Below are 24,971 nucleotides of genomic sequence, written 5' to 3' on the forward strand. Positions count from 1 at the left end.
ATAGAACTCATCTTGCAAACGGCTGTTCACAGGCATTTGTTAAAGCAAAGCAGTTCCGAATCCGGGGGAGAGCGGCTGCTCGGGGCGCGCTCTGCCTTTTATTGCGCACTGATTTTTTCGCGCGCTGTAATTTTTTTCGTAACAGTGAAAACACCTTCTGAAAGCGAAAACAGGGTACTAATGTAGGTCTTTCGTAACAGTGAGGTTTTGTAAAGCGAACGTTCGAGAAGCGGGGGACACCTGTATTTCAGCTCCCAAGTGAAGAACAATACCTACGTCAAGCTGCTGTTTACAGCTCAGCATTTAAAATAATCAAGCCTGCAGTTCTAATCAATAAACTCCAAAGCCCGAACCTCGGTACTGTACCTTCTTCTGCAACTAGATCCTTGACTACCTCATTCAGTGCGGATTGGAAATAACATCACCTCCTTGCTGACAATCAACACCAGCGCAGCTCAAGGATTTGTGCCTAGCCTATTGCTCTACGCTACTGTAAACCCATGACTGTGTCTAGACACAGCTCAAATGGCATCTATAAATTTGCCAATGATGCAACCATTTTTGGCCGAATTTCAAATGGTGATGAAGACGCTTACAGGAGTGAGATAGATCAGCTGGTTGAGTGGTGTTTTCGCAACAGCTTTACACTCAAAGTAAGGAAGACCAAGAAATTGATTGTAAACTTCTGAAAGGTAAAGTCGAGTGAACACACAGTCGTTCTCATCGAGGGGTCAGTAGTGGAAAGGATGAGCAGTTTTCAGTTCCTGGGTGTCAACATCTCTGAAGATCTATCCTGGGCCCAACATATTGGTGCAATTACACTGAAGGCACGACTATGGCTGTATTTGATTTGGAGTTTGAGAAGAATTGTTATGTCATCAAAGACTCTTCGCAAACTTCTATAGATTTACCGTGGAAAGCGTGCTAACTGGTTGCATCACTGTCTGGTATGGAGAGGCCACTGCGCAGGATCAGGAAAAGCTGCGGAAAGTTGTACACTCAGGCAGTTCCATCGTGGGTACTAGCCTCCCCAGAATCGAGGACAGCTTCAGAAGGTGATGCCTCAAAAAGGCGGGATCCATCAATAAGAACCCCCATCTCCCAGGACGTGATTTCTTCTCACTGCTACTATCAAGGAGGTGCAGAAGCCTGAAGAGAGGCAGTCAACATCTCAGGAACAGCTTCTTCCCCTCTGCCATTAGATTTCTAAATAGTCAACCCATGGACTCTACCTCACTATTTTATCTCACTTTTTGCAATGCTTACATAATTTAATTTTATATATGTTTCTTATTGTAATTTATATATTTTTGAATGTATTGCGATGTTCTGCTGTCACAAAGCAACAAGTTTCACGACATATGCCAGTGATATTAAACCTGATTCTAATGTCCTTTACAATACATGAGTGTAATGGAAAATGAAGTAGTTGTTAACCTGGATCCAATGTAGTATGAGAGATTCTTGATGGTGTTGAAGAATGAGAGGGTTGAAAGAAACAACAAAAAAATGTTAATGTCAAGCTTATTGTCATATGCTCAGGTATATGTTTTCACAGGTGCAATGAAAAATGTATTTGCAGTCGCATCACAAGCACAACATCATATAAACAACATTCACAAGAAGGAAAAAGCAAATTATGGACAATCTTCACAGGAACAAGCATAAAAGAACAAAAGAAAACAAGTCCATTTTAGTTCAAAATGTAGGATTCTGAGGGAGTTTCACTTTTTGGATGTTGTGTGGTTGTTTGTGTGGAAGGAAATGCCTAGAACTAAAAGGGCATGGCCTTAAAATGAAAGTTCACCCACTTAAGACAGAGATGAGGAGTGGGGTGTAATTTCTTTACTTAGTTGCTGTAAATCTTCGGTATTCATTAACACTTAGAGCTTTGGATTCCGAATTAGAGCAACAGGTCGATAGCAGATGCAATCTCATTGCTCTTCACACAAGTGTGGAACATCTGGTCACCAAAGATGCATACATCAGAATGCCCTTTAAAGATTACAGCTCAGCATGTAATACCATCATCCCCTCAAAACTAATCAGTAAACTCCTAGACCTGTGCCTCAGTACCCCCTTGTGCAATTGGATCCTGGATTTCCTCAATTGCAAACCTTAGTCAATTCAGATTGGCAAAAACATCTCCACAATCTCTATCAGCACTGGTGCACCACAGGGCTGTGTGCTTAGCCCCCTGCTCTACTCGCTTTACACCAATGACTGTGTGTGGCTAAACACAGCTCCAATACCATATTCAAGTTTGCTTATGACACCACTGTTGTGGGACGTATCAAAGGTGGTGATGAATCAGCATACAGGAGGGAGATTGAAAATCTGACTGAGTGGTGTCATGACAACAACCTCTCGCCCACTGTCAGCAAGACCGAGGAACTGATTGTTGACTTCAGGAGAGGAAACCAGAGGTTCATGAGCCAGTCCTCATTGGAGGATGAGAGGTGGAGAGGGTCAGTAACTATCTCGGAGGACCTGCCCTGGATTCATCATATAAATGTAATTGCAAAGAAAGCACGAATGTGCCTCTTCTTCCTTAGAAAGCTGTGGAGATTCGGCATGGCATCAAAAATCTTGGCAAACTTCTATAGATGTGTAGTGGATAGTATCAGTCAAGATGGCGCCAGCGTGCAACACTCCCTCGGTCAACATCTCCTGCATAGATCATGAAACCATATATTTCATTTTTGTTTTAATGCCTTTTACGTTTGTTTTTCATCTTGGATGTGATTCTGGAATGGTTGGTGTCTGTGATTTGCTGTCATAGCAGAAAGGTTGTGGGACGAGGTGCAAGCTGTTAGACTCCATTTCGCCGAATAAAGTGACGAGGGTGACTGAAACATTGAGACAAATGCAGAAGCTGGGAGATTGTTTGGGTGTTTCAGCGCTCTGCAGTCTCCGAGAGGATTCCAGGAGACAGAGGCAGCGTGTACAAACTTTATGGCAGGAAGACTGTGGGACAGCTGTGGGGTGCGAGCTGTTGTTAGATTCCATTTCGCTGATTAAGGCGACAAGGGAGATCGAAGCATTGAGGCGTGTGTGGAAGGTGAGCACCGGCTGCCTGTATTTTAATCACACTGCTACCGGTGACGGGAAAGGTCTGCCGCTGGGGCTAGAGAGTGTTCCCCAGGTTTTCCTGCATTTTGGATGTGGACTTGGACTATAGACTTTTTAAAAGTCTTATAGTTCTTTTTATATTCCGTGTTTTTCACCCAATCTTTCTTTCTTTGCGTGGGAGGAAGGATTTGGGGGTTGATGTGCCTATTCTGTTTTTTTTTGTTATATTTTTGTGTGGGGTGGTGGGACTTTGGGATTAATGTTCGTGCTGTCTTTCTTTTCTTACTTGGTTTCATTGCTACCCAGAGAAGAAGAATTTCAAGTTGTGTACTCTGATTGTAAATGAACCTTTGAACCTTTTGAAAGTGTACTGACTAGCTGCATTATGGCCTAGTACGGGAACACCAATGCCTTTGAATGGAAAATCCTACGAAAGGTGATGGTTTCGGCCCAATACACCACAGATAAAGCCCTCCCAATCATTGAGCACATCTACATGAAACACTGTCATAGGAAAGCAGCATTCATCAGCAAAGATCCTCACTACCCAGGCCATGCTCTTTTCTCGCTGCTGTCATGAGGAAAAAGGTACAAGTGTCTCAGAACTCGGACCACCAGGTTCAAGAACAGTTCAAGAACGCCATAACCATCAGGCTCTTGAACAAAGAGGATAATTACACTCATCTATTGAGATGTTCCCACAACCAGTAATCTCACTTTAAGGACTTTTTGTCTTGTTACTTCATGCTCTCGTTATTTATTGCTATTTAATTATATTTGCAATTGCACAGGTTGTTGTCTTTATGCTCTTGATCCTGGTTACAGTTACTATTCTATAGATTTGCTGAGTATGCCCGCAGGAAAAAGAACCTCAGGATTGAAAGTAGTGACATGTATGTACTCTGTTCTTTGAACTTTCAAATCATCAAGTGTATTCCAGGGGTTCCCAACCTTCTTTATGCATTGCATCCCTACCATTAACTGAGGGGTCCATGGAATCCAGGTTGGGAACTCTTGTTCAAGACTGAGATAGATGATTGGATTGCAGGGGATTTCAAGGTTATGAGAAATGAGATGGAAAACACTTCAGGACAACAGTTAGCCCTGTCATGGTTGCAATGAATGGTTGTGTCACAGTTGGCCTGTTTATTGTATTATATATCTATCAGTAGCGTACCTGCTGTTTAGATGGGGCAAAGTTTGTTAAGTGTGTCCAGGACGGATTCCTGTTACAGTATGTGGACAGGCCGACCAGGGGGGATGCCATACTAGATCCCGTACTAGGTAATGAACCAGGTCAGGTCACAGATCTCTCAGTGGGTGAGCATCTGGGGGACAGTGACCACCACTCCCTGGCCTTTAACATTATCATGGAAAAGGACAGAATCAGAGAGGACAGGAAAATTTTTAATTGGGGAAAAGCAGATTATGAGGCTATAAGGCTGGAACTTGCAGGTGTGAATTGGGATGATGTTTTTGCAGGGAAATGTACTATGGGCATGTGGTCGATGTTTAGAGATCTCTTGCGGGATGTTAGGGATAAATTTGTACCAGTGAGGAAGATAAAGAATGGTAGGATGAAGGAACCATGGGTGACAAGTGAGGTGGAAAATCTAGTCAGGTGGAAGAAGGCAGCATACATGAGGTTTAGGAAGCAAGGGTCAGATGGGTCTATTGAGGAATATAGGGAAGCAAGAAAGGAGCTTAAGGGGCTGAGAAGAGCAAGAAGGGGGCATGAGAAGGCCTTGGCAAGTAGGGTAAAGGAAAACCCCAAGGCATTTTTCAATTATGTGAAGAAAATAGGATGACAGGACTGAAGGTTGGACCGATTAGAGGTAAAGGTGGGAGGATGTGCCTGGAGGCTGTGGAAGTGAGCGAGGTCCTCAATGAATACTTCTCTTCGGTATTCACCAATGAGAAGGAACTTGATGATGGTGAGGACAATATGAGTGAGGTTGATGTTCTGGAGCATGTTGATATTAAGGGAGAGGAGGTGTTGGAGTTGTTAAAATATATTAGGACAGATAAGTCCCTGAGGCCTGACGGAGTATTCCCCAGGCTGCTCCACGAGGCAAGAGAAGAGATTGCTGAGCCTCTGGCTAGGATCTTTATGTCCTCGTTGTCCACGGGAATGGTAGTGGAGGATTGGTGGGAGGTGAATGTTGTCCCCTTGTTCAAAAAAGGTAGTAGGGATAGTCCGGGTAATTATAGACCAGTGAGTCTTACGTCTGTGTTGGAAAAGATTCTTCGAGATAGGATCTATAGGCATTTAGAGAATCATGGTCTGATCAGGGACAGTCAGCGTGGCTTTGTGAAGGGCAGATTGTGTCTAACAAGCCTGATAGAGTTCTTTGAGGAGGTGACCGGACATATAGATGAGGGTAGTGCAGTGGATGTGACCTATATGGATTTTAGTAAGACATTTGACAAGGTTCCACACGGTAGGCTTATTCAGAAAGTTAGAAGGCATGGGATCCAGGGAAGTTTGGCCAGGTGGGTTCAGAATTGGCTTGCCTGCAGAAGGCAGAGGGTGGTGGTGGAGGGAGTACATTCAGATTGGAGGATTGTGACTAGTGGTGTCCCACAAGGATCTGTTCTGGGACCTCTACTTTTCGTGATTTTTATTAACGACCTGGAGGTGGGGGTAGAAGGGTGGGTTGGCAAGTTTGCAGACGACACAAAGGTTGGTGGTGTTGTAGATAGTGTAGAGAATTGTCAAAGATTGCAGAGAGACATTGATAGGATGCAGAAGTGGGCTGAGAAGTGGCAGATGAAGTTCAACCCGGAGAAGTGTGAGGTGGTGCACTTTGGTAGGACAAACTCCAAGGCAGAGTACAAAGTAAATGGCAGGATACTTGGTAATGTGGCGGAGTAGAGGGATCTCGGGATACATGTCCACAGATCCCTGAAAGTTGCCTCACAGGTGGATAGAGTAGTTAAGAAAGCTTACGGTGTGTTAGCTTTCATAAGTCGAGGGATAGAGTTTAAGAGTCGCGATGTAGTGATGCAGCTCTATAAAACTCTGGTTAGGCCACACTTGGAGTACTCTGTCCAGTTCTGGTCACCTCACTATAGGAAGGATGTGGAAGCATTGGAAAGGGTACAGAGGAGATTTACCAGGATGCTGCCTGGTTTAGAGAGTATGCATTATGATCAGAGATTCAGGGAGCTAGGGCTTTAATCTTTGGAGAGAAGGAGGATGAGAGGAGACATGATAGAGGTGTACAAGATAATAAGAGGAATAGGTAGAGTGGATAGCCAGCGCCTCTTCCCCAGGGCACCACTGCTCAATACAAGAGGACATGGCTTTAAGGTAAGGGGTGGGAAGTTCAAGGGGGATATTAGAGGAAGGTTTTTTACTCAGAGAGTGGTTGGTGCGTGGAATGCACTGCCTGAGTCAGTGGTGGAGGCAGATACACTAGTGAAGTTTAAGAGACTACTAGACAGGTATATGGAGGAATCTAAGGTGGGGGCTTATATGGGAGGCAGGGTTTGAGGGTCGGCACAACATGGTGGGCCGAAAGGCCTGTACTGTGCTGTACTATTCTATGTTCTATGCTGTTCTCCCCAGGGGCAAGAAACCTTCAAGCATAGTTCAAGGACAGGGGTTCCAACGCTTTTTTATGCCATGGTCCAATACCATTAAGCAAGCTGTCCGTGACCCCAGGTTGGGATCCCCTGTTCTGGAATCTTCAATAATTAAAGGTTTATATCCGTAATTGGAGGCAGGTAATGTGATGAAATGTCTCGGAACAATCATGCCAACCCTAATTACACCAGTGCGACTGATTTGTATGTCTGTTGTTTCAATGGACGAGTTTACCAAATAAAAAGTCAAATTAAAAAGGCTCACACATCAAAGTTGCTGGTGAACGCAGCAGGCCAAGCAGCATCTATAGGAAGAGGTGCAGTCGACGTTTCAGGCCGAGACCCTTCGTCAGGGCTAACTGAAGGAAGAGTGAGTAAGGGATTTGAAAGCTGGAGGGGGAGGGGGAGATGCAAAATGATAGGAGAAGACAGGAGGGGGAGGGATAGAGCCGAGAGCTGGACAGGTGATAGGCAAAAGGGGATACGAGAGGATCATGGGACAGGAGGTCCGGGAAGAAAGACGGGGGGGGGTGACCCAGAGATGGGCAAGAGGTATATTCAGAGGGACAGAGGGAGAAAAAGGAGAGTGAGAGAAAGAATGTGTGCATAAAAATGAGTAACAGCTGGGGTACGAGGGGGAGGTGGGGCCTAGCGGAAGTTAGAGAAGTCAATGTTCATGCCATCAGGTTGGAGGCTACCCAGACGGAATATAAGGTGTTGTTCCTCCAACCTGAGTGTCATTTTTTTCCTCTGGAAAATCTTTGCATTACTGAAATGAATTGCAGAAGTGCATCTTCATCTGACATTGTTCAGCTGGATTGAATATTAAGGGGAATCAATATCAAAATCTAAAAGCAATGTTGTAAAATTGGCAGCACTTCGACATTTGGGGTTTTCCCTGATGACTTGCTACGCAGAAATAACCAGCTGTCAAATACTTTAGGATATATTGTTAAAGTTCCCCACACAAGGGGCATGTGCTGACTGAAAGAGTTATCCACTTCATCTCACGCATCTACGTTTTCCCTGCGAAAATATCTTCCTGGCAAGCATTTAACCAGTTCACTTTTGAAAGTTGATTTTAAATCTGCTTTCACAATCTGTACAAGTGGTACATTGCAGATAGTAACAACCTCTTTAAAATAGAAATTCTGTTTAATCTGACCTCTGGCTGTTTGGAAGTTGTCAAATGCTGAAGAAAATTGTATGTTACACGTGGAGAATTCCTGGCTATGTAGTGTCTCAGTCATATTACTGTTAATTTTGTTTATAGTTGAATGTCATACACCTGTCCTGTATCTGCATTGTATTCTGTGTTGTATTTTATGGAAACTAGTCACGAGTGGAGGCATGATAAAATTGAAGGGAATAAGTAATCATGCAGTTCACGCCTGGGGACCACCAGATGTCATATTTTTTGTTAACCACTCAATTATGCTGAATTTTGCTTAGTTTCATTGCTTCCAGGTTGTATATTTGCTAACTGCTAATAAATAATCAAATACGTATCTTCAACTTTGGAGCAATCATTATTGGAGCTGAGAGCGTGTCATATAAGTATAACAAATCTGTTGGCCTCCCTAGCAGAGGCAGTTGAATTGGTTAGAATTGGCTGCTATAGGTTGGATGATGGAGCTTGCAGTTCTGAAGGGGAGATGTGTGGATTTGTCAGTGAGGATGAACTTGCAATTCTGAAGAAGTACGAATTTGTCAGAGAAGAAACACCCTTGAGTAACGAGCATACAGAAAGACTTAACATTTCTATGGTATGTATCACAACTTCTTGGTGTTATGCTCATCACAGGCACGTTGGTGCCAGTGATGAGCAGTAACTGTGGTAGGAAATGTGACAACTAATTAACACTGGCATGAGGATGATAAAGACGAAATAGTCATTTGTATTGATTGTTGGTAGTGTGGATGGCATTGACCAAGACCCAGGAAGTACATCCGAGCTCTTTTTTAAAGTCACCCCAACAGTTCTGTCTTCCTCATCTGGAAGATTTGATTTAACAGGTCCTTGGGAGCTGGTACTTCCATCTATCCAACGTTCTTCAGAGCTTTATTAGGAATGCTGAATTAGATTATCTACTTAAATGGTTCAGTGGATATTGAATCATTACAGGAAGTCTTAAAGAAGAAATGCAAATCCATGATGTTCTGTCAGTGTTAGGAGTGACTGCATCTCCAGTTTTACAGCAGTGCCATTCTGCTGGGCTTGGAGTTTACCTTTAAATTACGCAAGAGCAGTTTACAGCAGTGAGCTAATATGTAATTATACAAAACTACATCCTTGGCGAAGAAACGTTCTTCAGTCACACAAGAGATTCTGCAGGTGCTGGAAAAATTGCAGCTTAGCCTTAAAATTAGATCTTGAAATTGTGGTCTGCAAAGGATCATTTGACTGGCACTGAAAGTTATTAGTTACAGTATGTGCAAGCTTGATTTACTGGAAATTACTTTAATGCTTTCCCTAAAAATGAAAGCGTGCTTATATTGGAGGCATATTATCTTCTGCTCCTTTTAAGTTTGAGTATTTAGTTTCTGGACATATGGACTCTCCCACCCCCCTCAAGAATGTGGAGATGAAATCTACCTCTTTAAATCTGAAGACTGCAGAGTTCTACTTCCAGGTTTTGGTTCCCAATTCTCATCCGATTCCCCATATCCTAATCCCACTGGTCTAATTTAAGATGTGGCTTGTTCCTACTCATTTTTCATTTGCTGCCAAAGGAGCTGATTTCATGATCTAAATATGTAAGAATCTTGTCATCTCTCTTTAAGTCCAGATCTTTGCAGTTAATATATTTATGAAACTTTATGGAAAGGATCTTTTTGGTTTTGTTTCAACCATAAAATTACACTGTTCACTTTATTTTGAACTCTGGTGCTGTGCATAATCGTGAAAGCAGACATAGCCAATAATTTGCTTATTAAATAAAATTTAAAGAAAATATACTTTGTTATGGAACAGTAAATAGAGATGATACTACCAAGCAGGATAGATGAATCTTGAGTTTTGCCTGAGTAGTGTCAACGTTATGAAAGGATATGATGGTGTAATGTGTGATGATCATCAATTAATCAGTTGAAAGCAACTTCATTAGCTTGAGCATGGAAACAGCATGGAACATGCCCCAAGGAGCTGTTGAATGAGATAACAGAAGCATTCAAGAGGGAAGCCGATGTGCACAACAGGGAGAAAAGAGCAGAAAGATATAGATACACTAATGCAATTCCGATGCAGGCAGAATAAAGCTGGAGAATTTGAGTTAAACCCTGAAGTCTGCAATGTGCCCAGACAAATGAGATGATGTTCTTCAGGGTTGGGCCTCATTGTAACTCTGCAGGAAGCCATGGACAGCTGAAAGTGACAGTGAGATAGAGAATTAAAATGCTGGACAATCAGAGGCTCAGGGTCGCTCCTGCTGCTGTAGGAATGCAGATTCTCCAGAGAGCCGTCACTAATCTACGTTTGTTCTTTTCTGGTATATGTTGCGAACACCAAATGCGGTACCCTAGATTAGAAAAGTGCGTGTAAACCGCTGCCTCGCTCAGACTGAGTCCCTAGTTGATAGCGAGATAAGAGATGAAAGGACAGGTGTTGCATCTCCTGCAGTTGCCTGGGATAGTGCCGTAAGGGTGGGAATGGTTGGTGGAACAGAAGGATTGACCAGGAGGTTATGAAGGGACTGATCCCATGAAATGTTGAAGGGGCAGAAGAATATGTGTTGCATGGTGGAATCTTATTGGAGTATGTGGGTAATCAGTTGAATGCAAGCGCTGGCAGAGTAGAAGGTAAGAACCAGGGAACTGTTGGTTTTGGAGAGGGGCTGACCAGACAATGAGGAAATAGATAAGTTGCCATTAAGTCTCTGTGTTTTATGGTAGAGGTTAAGTTATGATTCAGGAGAAAGTTATTTCATCAGAACCTGTGCAGCAAGTCTCGTCAGAGCAAATACCACAGTAACAGTTGGACTGGGAGAATGGGATGGAGGTCTTACAGGAGATGAGGTAGGAGGAATATGGTCAATGGGTGTTTGTGCAATATCTCAGGAGATGGAGGTGGAACTATGCAGATGAGTCAAAGATGAGTTGGAGATATACTGTGTGAAGATGAGACAAAAGTTTTATTAAGACCTGGCTGTTTCAGCTGCATCCACGAGAGGCAAATGTTAAAGGCGAAGAAATTGATCTACGAACACTTAATAATGTCTGTATTTGAGTTGTAACATAGGAGGTCTATTTTAACAAATGCTTAGAGAGAGGGGTCTGAGCAAATTGGTACCTTACCTTAACATTGTGTGCTGGTATAAAGAATGGATATGTCAACACTTTATCTCTGTTCAACACCAGTTCCATCTGGTTAGAACTGCCTTATATTTGTAACCATTGGAAATTCAATACAAATAGTAAATTGTTTTGAGCTCCCAGGAGTAATATGGTTGTGGAACAGATTTAATAAAGTGAGTGAGTGTGCTTGACTGTTTATTTTTATTTAAAATTGAATTTCAGTAAATCTACAGAAAAAAAACACATTCAGGATTGATTCACCCAGAAAAAGTGGATGATGGGATGTTAGGTAATTTGGCTTTTGAACCAGAATCAGGTTTATTATTGACGTAGGGGCTGAAATTTGTTCTTTTGTGGCAGCTGTACCATGCAATGCATAAAAATTGCTATAACTTACAAGGTGCAATTAAAAATAAATAGTGCAAAAAGGGAGCAAAATAGTGTTCATGCACTGAGATAGCGTAAATCGGCTGGTTGAGTGGTGTTGTAGCAACAGCCTTGCACTCAGTATCAGTAAGACCAAAGAATTATTGTGGACTTCAGGAAGGGTAAGTCAAGGGAACACACACCAGTCCTCATCGGGGGATCAGCAGTGGAAAGGGGTGACCAGGTTCAAGTTCCTGGATGTCAAGCTGTCTGAGGATTTATCTGGGCCCAGCATATTGATGCAGTTACAAAGAAGGCATGACACTGGCTATATTTCATGAGGAGCCTGAGGAGAATTGGTATGCCACCAAAGGCGCTTGCAAGTTTCTACAGATGTACTGTAGAGAGCATTCTAACTGATTGCATCAGCATCTCTGGTATGGAGAGGCCACTGCACAGGATCGGGAAAAAGCTGCAGAAAGCTTGTAAACACAGTCAACACCATCATGGGCACTAGCCTCCCTAGGACGTGCCCTGTTCTCATTGCTGCAGTCAAGGGGGAGCCTGAAGACACACACTCATCATTTCAGGAACAGCTTCTTCCCCTCTGCCTTCAGATTTATGAATGGACAATGAACCCATGAACACTACCTCAGTATTTTCCCTCTTTTTGCACCAGTTCAATTTAATGGTTATTTATTTTTATATATACATACATTCAGAATAATAAAAAAGTACTATATGTATTCCTAAAACTTATTCCTAAAATGCTGTGTGTGTGTTTTCTGAGTTCTGTACCTCCTCCCTAATGGTAGCAATGAGAAGAGGGCATGATGATGATGGATGCCAGTTTCTTAAGGCACCGCCTTTTGACGATGTCCTTTAAAGGAGGGAGCTGGCTGAGTCTGCAGCATCTTTCAGTCTTGTGCATTGGCGCCACCATACCAGACAATGACATACCTTCTCTTCTTGGGCACCAGAATGATTGATGCCCTTTCATAGCAAGTGAGAACATCCATCTGGAGCAGAGAGCGGTTGAACTTAATTCTTGTGTTTGTGTTTTGCCGTCATTCACTGGTTGATCAGAAACAGGTTATGTCTGTAAGGGAGACTCAAAAATTCTCACAGACTTTAGCTAAACGCTTTGAATAATTGCTTTTCGGTGGGAAATCCCTGCTCCTGGATACTTGTACAGGGAAAGGATCTTAAGCTTGATGGTATCGAGATTTATTTCTATATACTTTAAAATATTTGTATTGTCTTTTCTGAGGCAGAATAAATTTGTAACCCCAGGTTTCATTGCCTCAGAATTGGTACTCTGCTGTTACCTGTTATTTATTCGGATACATCGCGGAATAAGCCCTTCCAGCTCTTTGACCTGCGCCACCCAACAATCTCACGATTCAATGCTAGCCTAATCACTTGACAATTTACAATGACCTATTGGACCGTCTTTGAACTGTGGGAGGAAGCTGGAACACCTGGAGGAAACCCACATGGTCACGGGGAGAACCTACAAACTCCTTACAGACAGCGGCGAGAATTGAACCTGGGTCGCCTGTCCTGTAAACCATTATGCCCTGCCATGTCGCCCAGTCTCTTTAGGCTCTGACATGCGATATTCTCCCTCCAAGCCTCTTAACTTCACTGGCTAGAAAAGTGGGGGGAGCTCCCTTGATCCATTTCAGATTTGTAGCAAGGGTTCCTTTATACTCACTTGCAAGGATGGACAGACAGTATCTATTTAATGTCATATGATGATACTGCAGCAATCTTATCAATACCCTGCTGAATTGTCATTTATTTTCAGAGGTGTTTGAACTGTCACAGAGGTTTGTCATGGTTAGTGAAAGGCTTAAATCATATCCAAAATACAAGCCAGCCAGTGACGTGTATGAGGGCTCATTTACTCTCCTTTCCTCCCCTCCTTTCTCTTCCCCTGTGCACATGCCCCACTCCTAGTCACTTCTTGCCTCTTGTTCTTTATTGCACATTATAGAAATCAATTTATTTCAAACTTGCAGAAATCTTCCTGTGGGAGTCGGAACTGCTTATGCTGGATAACATGCCATTAGTTAGCCAAGCTTGCTGATTCTGCATACGTGATAGCTTTAAAAATTCAGCTGTGAAGAGAAAGAGTAAACGTACCTGGAAAGCAGTTATAAATTATCAGGCAAAAGCCTGCTCCAGAGCACTGTACAACCATATAAAATTAACCAATGCTGTGAAGCTCATCAAGTAGTTTAGCCACAGCAAACTGCACCGAGCAAAATTGTGATCGTGGCCAAGTTATCTGCCTTCGGATGTAGTGGCAGAGAACAGGGCACAGCGTCCTTTCTGATTCAGAAGGTGGGTTACTACATTTTTTTTTCTTCCACTAAAGATCAATAGAAGTCTAATAAAGTAACATCTGGAGAGTTGTAAACATTTTTGTTATCCTGTTTGGGTATCAGATTTTTTTTTAAAAAACTCTTTCAATAATGCTTGCTTTCTGATTTTAGTGCATATCCTTATAAGGAATCACTTTGATCAAGTTTGTCAAGGGATTTTGTGCTTTTATTTCCACAGGAAAACTCTTCATATTTCGAGGCAGCTAAAAGACCAGGCTGTGGAAGCTCAAGCTTGTTACAGCCTGGGCAACACATATACTCTGTTGGAAGATTACGAGAAAGCTATTGACTACCACCTTAAACATCTTTCCATTGCCCAGGAACTAAATGACAGGTAGAAGCTGCGTTACGTTTTTGTTTTAATTCTTGTATCTGTTAACCGGTGTTGGCATTTACTTGATTTACTGATGCATTTGTTTAATTTACTCTTACATTGTTACAGAGATCAGCTTTTACTTTTTGCCTTCCTGTGTTTGACAGTAATAATCTCTCACTGATCGTAATAAGTTAATCTGATGGTCAGCTTCCTGATGATTACATAGGAAGCAATTAACATTGATTTGTTCATCTCTGGTGTGGGCTACAGAACATTAATAATTTGGTACAATGTAAGCAGCTAATGTACATGAGTGTAACTTAGACCTATAATTTCTTAAGGCTGGCTAGTGGTGTAGTGGCATCCGCACCAGGCTTCAAAGCAAGTGGTCCAGAGTTCGAATCCGGCCGGCTCCTTGCACATCTTCAGCCTCATAAAGACAGACAAATGCTAAAGAAACAGCAAGCTTGCCGCTCGGTACACCACAAGGTGCGGAAAGGAACAGCGACAATAATTCCTTTGTGCTCCATCAATTTTCCACATTTCATGTCTGAATCTATTGTCTACCAATTAAAGTTTCAAAGGTTCAAAAGTCCAATTTAATGTCAGAGAAATGTATAGAATTTACATCCTGAAATGCTTTTTCTTCGCAAACATCCATGAAAACAGAGAAGTGCCCCAAAGAATGAGTGACAGTTAAACGTGAGAACCCCAAAGTAACCCCCCCCCACTGTCTCCTCCCTGCGTAAGCAGCAGCAAGGCAACAATCCCCCCTCCCCTGCAGCAAAAAAAAAGCACGGCTGCTACTGGGCGCAAACGTGAGCTAGGCGATAACAAAGACGCAGACTTGCAGTTACCCCAAAGACTATCGCATTTCATCCGGCATCAACAAACCACTGGTTCTCTCTCTCTCCCTAATAAGAGAGAGGGAGGTGTCCCCCATTTTCACAATGAGCGGGAGAAATAACAATCTGCTGGTTTATGATGTTAAAAAGTCAATTTTGTCGCGTTTTACAAGCTCTCTACCTGAAGATTGCAAAGATCTCGGGTCTTCGGGCCCACAGCGAAAGATTTTCCGGCCTCCCCGACGACACACGAGACCCTTGCCATGACACCGACCCTCGATCCGCCTGTCTCCAGCACCCTGAGATCTTAGGCTTCCAAATACGAGCCGGACTCTCAGGCCGAACCCTTGGCATGCCGAACGACAATAGCCGATCCTGAAACCCCGAGAATGGGTCCCATTCCCGCAGAGAACCGAAGTCTGTGTGTAACTCCAGGCCAGAGTCTTCAAAAGAACCCCGAAAGGGAAAAATAAAGATAATAAAGATGGAAGTAGGGCTGTTTCCGAAGATGCAAGCAGAGGAGTTGCCGTTTAGCGCCATCTTAATTAATAGAAATTAATTGCAATAACTTGCCAGCCACTCCCCAACTGTTGCATTATGTTTCCATCCCTTTGGCAAAAGCAGGAGAAGATTATCTTTGGTCAGCATTTCCAATGATCCTACACATTGAATGCTTTGGTGACCAAATATCTATTCAGAATCAGAATCTGGTTCAATATCACTGGCACATACCGCTAAATTTGTTGACCTTGTGGCATCTGTACAATGCAATACATAATTATAGAGAAAAAAACTGTATTGCAGGAAGTGTGTGTGTATATATATATATATATAAAAAAAATAGTTAAATGAGTAGTGCAAATATAGAAATAAAAGACGTAGTGACGTAGCGTTAATGGGTTCAAAGTCCATTCAGAAATAGGATGACAGAGGTGAAGAAACTGCTGCTGAATTGTTGAATGTGTGCCTTCATACTTTTGTGCATCCTTTCTGATGGTAGCAAAGGGAACAAGACACGTCCTGGGTGATGGTAGCAAAGGGAACAAGGTACGTCCTGGGTGATGGTAGCAAAGGGAGCAAGGCACGTCCTGGGTGATGGTAGCAAAGGGAACAAGGCACGTCCTGGGTGACGGTAGCAAAGGGAACAAGGCACGTCCTGGGTGACGGTAGCAAAGGGAACAAGGCACGTCCTGGGTGATGGTAGCAAAGGGAACAAGGCACGTCCTGGGTGATGGTAGCAAAGGGAACAAGGCACGTCCTGGGTGACGGTAGCAAAGGGAACAAGGCACGTCCTGGGTGACGGTAGCAAAGGGAACAAGGCACGTCCTGGGTGACGGTAGCAAAGGGAACAAGGCACGTCCTGGGTGATGGTAGCAAAGGGAACAAGGCACGTCCTGGGTGATTTTGAGGGGCGGCTGTTTTAATGATAGACACCACCTTTTTGTGGCATCGCTTCTTGAAGCCGTCCTGGACATTAAGGAGGATAGTGCCCATGATGGAGCTGACTAAGTTTCAACTCTTCTGATTCTGATTCTGACTTTAACTTTGACCTATTATTCCTTAAGTGTTCCATGAACTTTCCACACTTAGCACCTGAGTCTGTTGTCTATCAATTAATAGAAATTAATTGCAATAACTTGCCAAGCGCTCCTCAGCTGTTGCATTATGTTACCATCCCTATGGCAAAACCCAGAGAAGAGAGTCTTTGGCCAGCTTTTCCATTGATCCTACACATCTAATGCTTTGGTGACTAAATACGTATTCAGAGAGGTAAGCAGAATGTGGATCATGAGTCTGTGTTCTCAATGACAGTGTTATTGGGGTAACATAATTGTTATTGGTGTTACCAATAGGAGTACAAGTTGCATGCGTTAGGTTTATACTCTGTAAGTTTAACATGTTTCTCTATAATCTAATCAAAGTTTTATTTTAATTTTGGTAGTATTTACTTAGCTCATATAGAAGAACAATTCTTTCCAATGAATGGAGTTCTCAACATATCAGTGTTTTGGAGGTAAATCTAGAAGCTTGATTTCCATTCCATGGAACAGTAAAAATTGGGAATTCTTCCTTAAATTGTTGTAAATAATGAGTTGATTGAAGTTTTTTTGATTATGTTATACCTTCGTTCAGGGAAAATGTAGAGGAATATCAAGCAAAAGTAATTAAGTTGATGTGCACAATGATTATGTAAACGAGTAGTTGAATAGGCAGGTGGAGTTAAAGAATCATCTCCAGTTTGTGCATTCGGATGGAATGTTTTCCATGGTTCCTTTTGGCATTTGCACATGTTTGTTTCGGGAGAGTTGGATTGGTGCCTGCTGAGGTCAAGCATAACAGACTAACCTGCAGGAATGACAGCTACCCAGAGGAGGTGTTGAAGAAGCAGATAGTTACTATTTTATCACATGTCAGTGAGAGCCTCCACTTTTATTAAAGGAATGGAGACTGTTCAAACTTCAGTTGGCCTTCTGATGTTATGTAACTGAAATCAACTTAAAATGATCAGAAATTAGTATCTAGTATTAGAAATTTTAAAAAATAGTATTAGAAATTAGTATCATAATGTTGTGACATGTGAGACCATTATATGTTAGTCTATACATCACAAAGTTTTATGTTTTAAAATCTTCTGCTTTACTGTCCCCTTCAATGTATACAGAAGTTACAATGGCTGTAATAATGTAATATTTTTATTGTAAACTGCAGACATTCAATTATAGCAACACACATCAAAGTTGCTGGTGAACACAGCAGGCCAGGCAGCATCTCTAGGAAGAGGTACAGTCGACGTTTCAGGCTGAGACCCTTCGTCAGGACTAACTGAAGGAAGAGTTAGTAAGAGATTTGAAAGTGGGAGGGGGAGGAGGAGATCCAAAATGATAGGAGAAGACAGGAGGGGGAGGGATGGAGCCAAGAGCTGGACAGGTGATTGGCAAAGGGGATATGAGAGGATCATGGGACAGGAGATTGAATTAACTGTTCAGAAATGTTAAACTAGAAAATATTAACATGTTAACTGCTTAGGATCTCCTTTCTTACTGAACTGGAGTTATGTTGCAACACAACCATATTGCATGGTTTGTAAATAATATTTCAGGATGCAGACACTGATTAGAGGCTGAACTGAAGTGATAATTTATTCAAAACGTAACTATTCTGTCTTAAGTCTATTGCAATGAATTTTTCAGATAGCCTGAAAATTACTCCACCCATTCCCTGATTTTCACTCCAGAAACATGAGCAATGTGCTTTCACTGTTGTCAAATACTGTAATGGCACATTGCACATCTCTGTTTATTTTGAAGTGCTGACTGTTAATGGAGTCTTGATTAAGATTTATTCTTAAGCATTTTCTGTTGTTTATGAGCACTGGGAACTTGTTAGTTATGGAACATACACGTGTGCCAGTCAATTTAATTTTGTCACAGCCAAGTAAATTTACTAGTGCTACTACCAGACAAAGGCCAGTATTCCATCAAAGTTCAAAGTAAATTTATATTAAAGTACATATATGTCAAAGGCCAGTATTCCATCAAAGTTCAAAGTAAATTTATATTAAAGTACATATATGTCACCATATACAACTCTGAAATTCATTTTCTTTTTATGGGTATACTCGATGAATCCATCAAATGATAACCGTAAATGATCAATAAAAGACTGTACTAATTTGGGCGTTCAACCGGTGTGCAAAAGATGATAAATTGGGCAAATAAAAAAAGAAAGAAAAATTTAATAAATTATATATATAGAACATGAGATGAAGAGTCCTTGAAAGTGAGTTCATAGATTGCAGGGGCATTTCAATGATGGGGCGAGTGTAGCTATCCCCTTTGATTCAAGACCCTGATGGTTGAGGGGTAATAATTGTTCCTGAACCTGTTGGTGTGGGTCCTGAGGCTCCTGTACCTTCATCCTGATGGCAGCAGCAGGAAGAGAGCATGGCCTTGGTGGTAGGGGTCCCTGATGATGGATGCTGTATTGGATTGGAATAAGTTTTATGGCAAGCTACAGGGATTTTTTTTGTAGGTACAATGAAATTTCATTACTCTTTCAATTCTAAGAACAATGAATTTATCAAACAATTAAAATATAATGAACTGTCATTTCTTATTTTTAAAACCAAGACAATCATTTACTCCCTGAAGAGTTAAACGCAGCCTGCTTTTTTTTTGCTGCTTAATATGGAGTGTGGAGGGTTCTAAGGCTTGTTTTGTTTAGACAGACATAAACGTACAAGGTTAAATTCTCCCAAATGTATCATATCTGGCAGACAAAAGAGATTTTCAAAGTTAGATACCTTGTCCATGTTGAGGACGCTGGTCAGGGTCGACCGTGGTTATTGCTTCCTCACCGTCTGGATTTGCAAGCCAGGGCAGTACAATATGGAGAGCAAGCTGTTGCTCATGTAGCAAGCTCCCCCTCTCAACACAGCTGATAAACCCAAAGGAATGGCAGAGATCGATACAGTTTGATACCAGTAGTTTTGCAGGAGTTGCCAGTCAGCACTTATCTCAATGTGGGACTGCCCTAGGCACTCCAGCTCCAGATTTTTCCCTCAGTGTTTACTCCCAAAGACTTGCCCATGAGTGGGTATAGCCACAAGGCAGCAGAGGTTTGAGATCAGAGTTTTCCTTCTCCGAGGTGAGTTGCCAATCACGGCTGACAAGCCCAGCTACCCGAAGTGACTAGTTTCCCGCCTTTGCCTCTTTTCCTGTCAGTAGAAACTGTCCTGCTGGGCTCAGTAGCTGAGCCACACATGAAGGCCTGGAAATGGACTTGGTTGTCAGAGGCTATTTGAGGCACACAGCATTGGGAACATTTAATAGGTAATGGGAGCTTATCCACGCTACTACTTCTGGCTATAACAACCTTAAGGAACTATATCTTGTTTGTACTCTTGACTTTAGATAAGAGCAGATGTGGCTGTCAGTTGGAGGGAAGAATCTTCCTCTCAACACTGAGTATAGAAGTGTAATGGCCTTTGCCCCAACTGACTCCCGTTGCCAAGGGTGAATAGCCATCAACCACGCCAAACAGTGCAAATGCTTTGGTGTGGATACGATGTGAGGCTCCCAATGATCAGCCACGACACAAATATCAAACAATATACCAAGTGCAAGTAAAGAATTATACTTTATAGCAAATTTTGGTGAGGGGTTAGTAGCAACAACTGCAAACCTCATTTCCAGAAAAGTTGGGATATTTTCCAAAATGCAATAAAAACAAAAATCTGTGATATGTTAATTCACGTGAACCTTTATTTAACTGACAAAAGTACAAAGAAAAGGTTTTCAATAGTCTTACTGACCAACTTGATTGTATTTTGTAAACATATATAAATTTAGAATTTGATGGCTGCAACACACTCAACAAAAGTTGGGACAGAGGCATGTTTACCATTGTGTTACATCACCTTTCCTTTTAGTAACACTTTTTAATTGTTTTGGAACTGAGGATACTAATTGTAGTAGATTTGCAATTGGAAATTTTGACCATTCTTGCTTGATATAAGACTTCAGCTGCTCAACAGTCCGTGGTCTCTGTTGTCTGATTCTCCTCTTCATGATGCGCCATACATTTTCAATAGGAGATAGATCTGGACTGGCAGCAGGCCAGTCAAGCACATGCACTCTGTGTCTACAAAGCCACGCTGTTGTAACCCGTGCAGAATGTGGTCTGGCATTGTCCTGCTGAAATAAGCATGGACGTCCCGGGAAGAGACGTTGCCTTGATGGCAACATATGTCTCTCTAAAATCCTAATATACATCTCAGAGTCAATGGTACCTTCACATACATGCAACTCACCCATACCGTGGGCACTGATGCACCCCCATACCATCACAGATACTGGCTTTTGCACCTTTCGCTGATAACAATCTGGATGGTCGTTTTCATCTTTGGCAGGGAGAACTCGACGCCTGTATTTTCCGAAAACTAGCTGAAATGTGGACTCATCTAACCCCAGCACACGGTTCCACAGTCTTTTGGTCCATCTGAGATGAGCTCGGGTCCAGAGAACTTGCCAGCGATTCTGCATAGAGTTGATGTATGGTTTCCTCCTTGCGTAATACAGTTTCAAGTTGCATTTCTGGACGCAGTGACAGACTGCGTTGAGTGACAATGATTTTCCGAAGTACTCCCGAGCCCAGGTGGCTATAATTGTCACAGTAGCATGACGGTTTCTTAGACAGTGCCACCTGAGGGCTCGAAGATCACGCGCATTCAACAGTGGTTTGTGACCTTGCCCTTTACGCACTGAGATGTCTCTGAATTCTCTGAATCTTTTCACGATATTATGTACTGTAGATGTTGAAAGACCTAAATTCTCTGAAATCTTGCGTTGAGAAATGTTCCTTTTGAACTGACTGACAATTCTCTCACGAATTTTGGCACAAAGGGGTGAGCCACAACCCATCCTTGCTTGCAAAGACTGAGCCTTTGATGGACGCTACTTTTATACCCAGTCATGATACCTCGCCTGCTACCAATTAGCCTGCTTAATGTGGAGTCTTCCAAACCGGTGTTACTTGAATATTCTGTGCACTTTTCAATCTTATTTTAACTCCGTCCCAACTTTTGTTGAGTGTGTTGCAGCCATCAAATTCTAAATTTGTGTATATTTACAAAATACAATTAAGTTGGTCAGTAAAACTACTGAAAATCTTTTCTTCGTACTTTTGTCAGTTAAATAAAGGTTCACGTGAATTAACATATCACAGGTTTTTGTTTTTATTGCATTTTGGAAAATATCCCAACTTTTCTGGAAATGGGGTTTGTAAAAGAAAAGGCACCACGTAAGTAACTGATCAGTCTTGTGCACATAAGATTTTAATACGTCGAAGCTCACACCTTCGATTCCATCCACAACGTCCTTCCGAGACTCCGGCCACCATCTGAACCCCCGAAATCCGGTATCTGCCACCCTGGAACCGCTGTCCGTTCCCCACACGTCCGTCCTCTCCGCACACCTCCCGAAAAAGCCCGTGATCCTCAGCTCAGCACACATATACCAGGTAACATAATATGACTTCCATTGGCTAGCAAATGAATACAATTTCCATTATCACATAGTACGTATAACCCAGCCATTGCTGTTACAGAGAACCCCTTGCTCAGCAGTTAACAGTACTAGAAGCCATTTTGGTAATAAGCAATTAACAGTTAACAGTCCATCTAGTATTACTGAGAACCCTACATTCTCCCCCCACCGAAATATCATGCCCTCGTGACATTAGATAATTCTCCATCCCTTCCTGCAGAACACACAGCCCAATCCACGTGCAGAAAGCAGTGACCTGACTCCCCAAAACAGTAGAGATCTCACCTTGTTCCCCAGGTGCTACATAGGCCAACCTCTCTGGGGGTTTCCGACTTCTCTGAGACCTATGTACTCCCTCGTCTAACTCTTCTGCTTCGGACATTACAGGGGACTCTTTGAAACTACGAGGCGAACCCTCCCCCGAGTGGTCACCCTAGCCCCTCTGCACCTCGGAACCGTCTATCTCTGGTTCAGGCCCTACATCCTCTCCTTCAGCGCCCTGCGGCACCACGGACTACCCCTCACTAGCCCCTTCTAACCCAGAGGGGGAAAGGCCAGGAGTCTCTTCCTCCATCACGGGAGCATCAGTGAACGGCAGAATGTACCAACCACCCCAGTCGTCATCCTCCGAATCATTATCCCTCACAGGGACTGGGCTGAGGCTAGTCTCTCCCGGGGTAGGCACGTCTTCCACCCTGCGGGGACGCAGAGTCCTGGTATTGGGTGCAGCTGCTCCCACTCCACCTGCACATCTTGCCCCAGGGGCAACAGGTGATTCCAGTGGAGAATCTTGACAGGCCCCTTTCCATTCTCGGGCCGTACCCGGAAAATCGGTGGGTTTGACATCTGACTCTCCGCCACATAGGGTGTGGCTGCCCAGCAATCAGCCAGCTTGTGTTTTCCTGGTAATCCCAGATTCCTGATGAGGACTCGGTCTCCCGGTAGGAGTTGAGAGAACTTTACTTTCTGGCCATACCTCCTTTTATTTTCCTGATTCTGCCGGGTGGCAGCCTCCCCAGCCAACTCGTAAGCTCTTTTCAGTTCTTTCCTCATATCAGACACATACTTCAGGTAAGGCTTCAGCGACAGCTCACCCACATCAGTCCCGAAACAAAGGTCAGTGGGCAACCTTGCCTTGCGCCCAAACATCAGATAATAGAGTGAGTAACCAATGGCTTCATTGCGTGTACAGTTGTAACAGTGAACCAGATGCCGACTCCATCGATTCTTTTTGCTGATTTCCAGAGTCCTGAGCATGTCTAGCAGTGTCCCGATGAACCTTTCCGGTTGGGGATTGCCCTGTGAATGATAGGGTGTGGTCCTCGATTTCTCAACCCCCAGCATGCCCAGTAACTCACAGATGAGCTTACTCTCAAAGTCCCGTCCCTGGTCACTATGTATCTGCTGAGGCAGACCATACTGCACAAAATACTTCTCCCATACCACTTTTGCCACTGTAGTCGCCCTCTGATCCTTGGTAGGAAAAGCTTGAGCGTACCTGGTGTAGTGGTCCGTGATGACCAAGACATTCGCCGTGTTGCTGGCATCGGGTTCTATAGACAGGAAATCCATACACACCAGGTCCAAAGGCCCCGCACTCTGCATGTGGGACAAAGGGGCAGCCTGCCCGGGCAGCATCTTCTGCTGTATGCAACGAATGCAGGACTTGCAGTACTCTTCAACCTCCGTCCTCATTTGTGGCCAGTAAAACCGATCTTTGAGCAATCCATAGGTCTTTTCCACCCCCAAATGTCTAGAGTCATCATGGAGGGACTTCAAGACAACCTTCCGATACTTCTCCGGCAGGACCAGCTGCCAACACCGAGGTCAGTCCGTGGGTGACATTACCTGGTATAACATTTGGTTCTTCAACCTCAACCAACACCATTCTCTCAGTAACAGGGACACTGAACCGTGCTTAGCCTTCTCTGCCCGTGTCACATCCCCCTCTGCCACTGCATGCCAGACTGGGCCTATGTCCGGGTCATCTCGCTGAGCAGCGGCCACTTCCCCAGGGCTTAACCCTGGCAGCTGCGTGGTCTTCAGAGCAGTCATGTCACAGTACACTAGGGGCAGGGCGTCATCGGATGCCCCCAATGAGTCCACTGCTCGATCTGACCTCTCCTTCTCCTCAGCCTGCACGGTGATAGCAAACTGGCACATCGCCTTCACCCCGGATGCAGGAACACTCTTCCACTCCTCGTCCTTCCCCAGCTCCTCACCTGCCCGTCGGGACAGAGCATCCGCGTCGACATTCTGGCTCCCTGGCTGGTACTTCAGGCTGAAATCATATACAGACAAAACTGCCAGCCACCAATGGCCTGTGGCATCTAGTTTCACCGAGGTCAAGATGTAGGTGAACGGGTTGTTGTCTGTCCTCACCTCAAACTTGGCCCCGTAGAGATAGTCACTCAGCTTATCCACCACCGCCCATTTCAACGCCAGGGACTGCAACTTGTGAGTGGGATAGTTCCTCTCCGAAGGCAACAAACTCCGGCTGACAAATACTACAGGCCTCAGGCCAGCGCCTGATCCTGATATAAAATGGCCCCTAACCCCTCATGACTGGCGTCAGTGTGTAGCACATAGGGCAATCGGGGGTCTGCAAAAGCCAGTACCGGCGCCTTCAGTGACTGGAAAGCCACTTCACATTTGTCATCCCATCTCTGTCCGAAGGGCTTTGATGGGTTCAAATATGCTCCCACCTCCTGTCCTTTCCTCCATTTCCCCCTCTGTCCCAGGGGAGGGTAGCCACGCAGAAGCTGGTTCAAGGGATGACTCACCTTGGCGTAGCCCTTCACGAATCTCCGATAGTACCCACAGAATCCCAGGAACGAGCGCAGAGCACTCACGGTCTGGGGCCTCGGCCAGGTGGTCACTGCTTCGATCTTAGCCAGGTTTGTAGCTACTCCATTCTGCGAGACAATGTGTCCAACTTGGCTAACAGATGTCTGGCAGAACTGGCACTTGTCCAGGGGAAGGTTTAACCCTTCCTGCTTCAGCCGGTTGAGCACCTTCATTAGTCTCGCTTCGTGTTCTTCCAGTGTGAATACTA

General features: G+C 43.6%; 1 protein-coding gene across 6 annotated transcripts in view; it reads left to right on the plus strand.

Moving 5' to 3' along the window:
- The window catches only part of LOC134359857 (G-protein-signaling modulator 1-like), a 294,482-nt gene that overhangs the window by 161,309 nt on the left and 108,202 nt on the right, over positions 1-24,971 (plus strand). For all 6 annotated transcript variants that reach the window (XM_063073605.1, XM_063073611.1, XM_063073608.1 and 3 more), the window contains one exon: positions 13,888-14,043. In XM_063073605.1, the coding sequence (XP_062929675.1) occupies positions 13,888-14,043 (156 nt within the window). The remainder of the gene's footprint in view (positions 1-13,887; positions 14,044-24,971) is intronic.

Source organism: Mobula hypostoma, chromosome 21 (assembly GCF_963921235.1).
Source record: "Mobula hypostoma chromosome 21, sMobHyp1.1, whole genome shotgun sequence".
NCBI lineage: Eukaryota > Metazoa > Chordata > Chondrichthyes > Myliobatiformes > Myliobatidae > Mobula > Mobula hypostoma.